The sequence below is a fragment of the Cygnus olor genome, chromosome 25, assembly GCF_009769625.2.
Source record: "Cygnus olor isolate bCygOlo1 chromosome 25, bCygOlo1.pri.v2, whole genome shotgun sequence".
NCBI lineage: Eukaryota > Metazoa > Chordata > Aves > Anseriformes > Anatidae > Cygnus > Cygnus olor.
In genome coordinates this window covers 4,930,858-4,935,418 of record NC_049193.1, presented here as the reverse complement: position 1 = coordinate 4,935,418, position 4,561 = coordinate 4,930,858, and the positions used below count along the sequence as shown (strand labels likewise).

Below are 4,561 nucleotides of genomic sequence, written 5' to 3'. Positions count from 1 at the left end.
AGCTGCTGGTGAGGGTCCTGGAGAAAGACCCCCAGGGACCCAGACTTTGGTAGCTGACTGTGCACAGTGCATAGGGTTCTTGTGTTCAGGGTGACCAAGCCTCCCCATCACCCCTTGGAAGAAGATGGGTCTCCCGGAGAGCACGGCCCAAGTCTGCCTTTAAGTCCTCCACTCTCTCCTTTCCCACCAATGTCCTTGTTACTCACCAAAGCTCCACTGAGCTCTGAGTCCCACCACATGAGCCTAGAGAGGACCTTCTGTCCTGTCTCCCTCAGTGGAGTGGGCATATAGACATCTGGCAGGATGCCCATCACGGCCACACAGCTCATGCTCTCATCTGCCCCTGGTGCTTCCTGCACTGGGGCTTCCTCTCAGGGCAACCTCGTTTCCAACTTTTGACCCTAATATTAAAGTTTTGCTGCATCCCAGCCTGCGCCTCTGAGTTGTCCTTCCCCTGCAGACACTCCAGACACCAGCTGTCAGGACTAATGCTGTTCCTCTGGGGACTTCCGTGGGCGTATTGGGCACATGGGTCCATTCACCTTCTCCAAGGGTGAGGCCCTGTGCAGTAGGGCCCCTTGGGAAAGCACTGTCACTCACACATGAGGGAAGTGTCCATGAGTTCTGCAGGGCCGTTGGCCATCAGGTCCAGCTTTGCTGCCTCTCTGTCCTGGCAGGCCGTCTTGGCCTCAGCGCACATCCTGCTGAAGGAGGCACGTGGCCACTGCTGACCTCCAGTGAGGAGCCAGAGCTGCAGGAGACCCTGGGAGGGCAGCAGTCACACAGGTTCCTGGGAAGGGGGCAGCAGGGGAGAGGAGGAGAGGCGAGGGGAGGGGCGGCAATTCCTTCTGCTCTGGGGGCAGCTGTGCTGGGTGGGGAGACTCGTGCAGAAAATGGCCCCAGAGCAGGCCAGGAGAGGTAGTGGGGGATGCAGGCTGTACTGGCTCTGGCTGTGATGGAGGCAATTGTCTTCACCATAGGCAATATAGTGCTGTGTTCTGATTGTGTGGCTAAAACAGTGGAGGTGACGCACCAATGATTTAGCTCAGTGTCAAGGCCTTCTATGCTTCCGTCTCTGCACCTTAACAGAGCAGGCTAGGGTTGGGGAAGTTTTCAGGAGAGGACACAGTTAGGACAGCTGACCCAAATTTACCAAAGGGATATTGCATACCATAGAGCATCATGCTTGGCAACAAAACGGCGACACAGTTCTTCCAAACTTGCTGTTCTGCAGAGACTTCCTTGCCATTGGTCTGCTGGTGAAAGGTGGTCAGTCACAGCCTTTACATCATTATCTTTTGTCTTTTTTTCTCATTCCCTTCTTAAAATGTCATTATATTGACTGGGAATTTTTTCTGTCTCTTGGTCTTACAACTGCCACCCCTATCCTACTGTGGCTGTGGTGTGAGCGAGTGGGTGGTGGGTGTTTAGATCCTTGCTGGGGGTAAGCCCACCAGACAGGCTCACAGGCAGTGCATGTCCTCCTCCCCCTACTCCTTCCATGCAATGATATTGCATATGATAGAGCATCATGCTTGGCAACAAAACAGCGGGACAGTTCTTCCAAAGTAGCCATCCTGCAGAGACTTGCTGGGCTTTTGTTTCCCTTTCCCTCCTTAAAATGTCTTTATATTAGCCGGGGAGTTTTCCTGTCTCTTCATCTTTCAACTCTCTCCCCTGTCCTGCTGCGGCTGCAGTGTGAACGAGTGCATGGTGGGTGCTTAGATGCTTGCCGAGGTCAACCCACCACACAGTCCTCCCCCTACTCCTTCCATCTGTTCCCTGGGCTTCCTGCAAAACTTTGTGGGGAAGAGGGAGGCAGGGAGAGACTGAGGGCAGGAGGAGAGACAGCAGGTGCTTTCTGAGTGTCTCTAAGGGCCGTCCACAAGCTCCCCAAAGCAGCACTGCAGTCACCCAGAGCCCAGTCTGGCAGATGCCTTCCTGCCAGCCTGCCCTCACGCCACATCATCTATCTTGCAGCCCCTCTATGGCAGCAGACCAAAAGCTGGTCCAGGAAAAGTTACTTGGGTGGTAAACCCATCCAGAGAGAAGTGACTCCCAGCAGTGCTCCGAGACACCGAGGACACCAATGACATCCTGGGCTGTGTGAGCAGAAGCATAGTCAGGAGCTCAAGAATCATAGAATTACAGAATCATGGAAGGGCTCAGGTTGGAAGGGACTTTAAAGACCATCTAACTCCAACCCCCCTGCCACAGACAGGGATGCCACTTGCTGTATCAGATTGGCCAAGGCCCCATCCAGAATGGCCTTGGACACCTCCAGGGATGGGGCATCCACAGCTTCTCTTGGCAACCTGTTCCAGTGCCTCACTACCCTTACAGTGAAGAAATTCCTCTTAAGGTCTAGTCTAAATCTGTCCTCTTTTAGTTTAAGACCATTCCCCCTTGCCCTATCATGTTCTACCCAAGTAAAGAGTCCTTCTCAACCTTTTTTTCTGAGACCCTTTTAAGTACTGAAAGGTTACAATGAAGTCTCCCAGGAGCCATCTCTTCTCCAGGCTGAACATCTCGAGCTCTCTCAGCCTTTCTTCACAGGAGAGGCGCTCCAGCCGTCTGATCATATTTTACCCTACTCTGGACTCGCTCTAAGAAGTCCACATCTTTCTTGTGCCGGGGGCCCCAGACCTGGACTCACTACTCCAAATGTGGCCTCACGAGGGCAGAGTAGGATAAAGTCTCTCTCGAAGTCTCTCTCCACACAGCTGCTCTCGATGAGTTCTTCTCCCTGTCTGTACTCCTGTGTGGGACTGCCCTGAGCCAGGTGCAGCACCTTGCAGTTGGACTTGTTGAACCTCATGCGGTTCACATAGGCCCACTTCCCCAGCCTGTGGAGGTCCCTTTGAATGGCATCTCTTCCTTCTTTTCTATCAACTGCACCACTCAGCTTGGTGTCATTGATGGCAGTGACAATCCCACTCTGCTCAGCACTCCTCCAAATGCATCTAGAACACTGTGCCCAGTTTTGGGCTCTGTAGCAAGAAAGACTTTGACCAAGCACAGCAAGTTCTGCAGTGTTGTTGTTAGGAAGGGTTTTCCTGGCTCCTCCTGGGCAGCTATGCCCTCCACCTTGTCAAGGACGTAGTCATCCCTCGTTCTTTACTACTTGCTTCATGCTGTTGTGCTAATCAGAGAAGAAGAAACAGTGTGCACACCAAAATGCACAGAGGCCACTCAACTACATTGGATGATTCCATCCAGCTCTAAGTAAGCAGATATTTAGAATCCAGATGGTGACCTGATGCATGAAGAAGCATTCTGAATGCAAGCCTGTGTCAATGATTGCTAAGCATGAGCATCAGCAACCACCCACTCCCAGAACTACCCGTGAGCAACACCTCTCTCCCCAGGCATCCTGGAAGAGTAGCTGCAGGGGAAGGACAACTCAGAGGCGAAGGCTGAGATGCAGCAGAACTTTAATATTAGAGTCAAATGGGGGAAACGAGGTCACTCTGAGAGGGGGCCCCAGTGCAGGAAGCACCAGGGGCAGACGAGAGCATGAGCTGTGTGGCCTTGGTGGGCATGCCACCATTTGACCACCTGTCTGCTCCACTGAGGGAGAAGGGCCAGCATGTCCTCTCAATGATGACGTTGTGGGACTCAGAACACAGTGGAACCGTGCTGAGTAACAAGGACATTGGTGGGAAAGGAGAGAGTGGAGGAGGGGAAAGGCAGGCATGGGCCGTGCGCTCCGAGAGACCCATCTTCTTCCAAGGGGTGATGGGGAGGTTTGGTCACCCTGAACACAAGAAGCTTATGCTCTGTGCCCTATCCGCTGCCAACATCTGGGTCCCTGGGGGTTTTTCTCCAGGGCCATCACCAGCAGCTTTAGCAGGGGAGGCACCTTGTGCCGCAGTAGCGGCTGCCAAAGCCAGAGAGGCCAAAGCCCCCGGAAGAGATGGGCACTCCCTGAGAGCTGAGGATGCTGCCAACGGCAGCAGAGGTGGAGGATCCCACGGCGGTGTTCTGCGGGAAGGAGCTGAGGATGGGGCCGGGCAGGGTCACCACCACGGGAGAGGGCTGGATGACGACGGTGGAGTCCTGGCACTGTTGGACACAGGGCTCATTGCAGCTGTTGGCCAGCGGGGTGGGGCCACAGGGTCCACATGGCAGGCACGGCAGGCACTGGTTGTAGCAGGACATGTCTCGGGGAAGGACGTGCACCTTGTGGGAGGGAGGTCCCAGAGGAGAATGTTGGTGAGAGAGGAGCAACCTGCCAGGCCACCACTGGATAGCAACGGCACATGCTGTTTGGGGAGCTGGCAGATGTCTAAGGAAGCCCACAGCCATCTCCTTCCCTTTGTCCCCAGCAGCGTTGGCAGGAACTTTCAGGCCAAAGGAGCTCCCCACCAAGCCCATATCTCAGGACGTATGTCAGCCAAGCCACAGCTTCACTTCATGACACATCTCCTGACCCCTTCCATCGCCCATGACTAGCAACCCGAAAACCCAGCAGAGGAGGAAGGTGCAGGCATGTTATGAGAACTCCCCAGGGATGAAAAGGAGGAGAAAGGCCTTCAGACTCACCTTGTTCCCAGGGAGA

General features: G+C 54.3%; 1 protein-coding gene across 1 annotated transcript; it reads right to left on the bottom strand.

Moving 5' to 3' along the window:
- Positions 1 to 3,417: 3,417 nt before the first annotated feature.
- LOC121059829 (feather keratin 1-like) lies at positions 3,418 to 4,561 on the bottom strand. The gene is made up of 2 exons (XM_040536988.1): positions 4,546 to 4,561; positions 3,418 to 4,182 (listed from the first exon to the last, which is right to left on the bottom strand). The coding sequence occupies exon 2, from the start codon at positions 4,159 to 4,161 to the stop codon at positions 3,847 to 3,849; it is 315 nt and encodes a 104-aa protein (XP_040392922.1). The 5' UTR covers positions 4,162 to 4,182; positions 4,546 to 4,561; the 3' UTR covers positions 3,418 to 3,846.

Bases quoted from the DNA above. Each gene is read 5' to 3' on its own strand.
- LOC121059829 (XM_040536988.1), bottom strand. From the start codon at position 4,161: ATGTCCTGCTACAACCAGTGCCTGCCGTGCCTGCCATGTGGACCCTGT.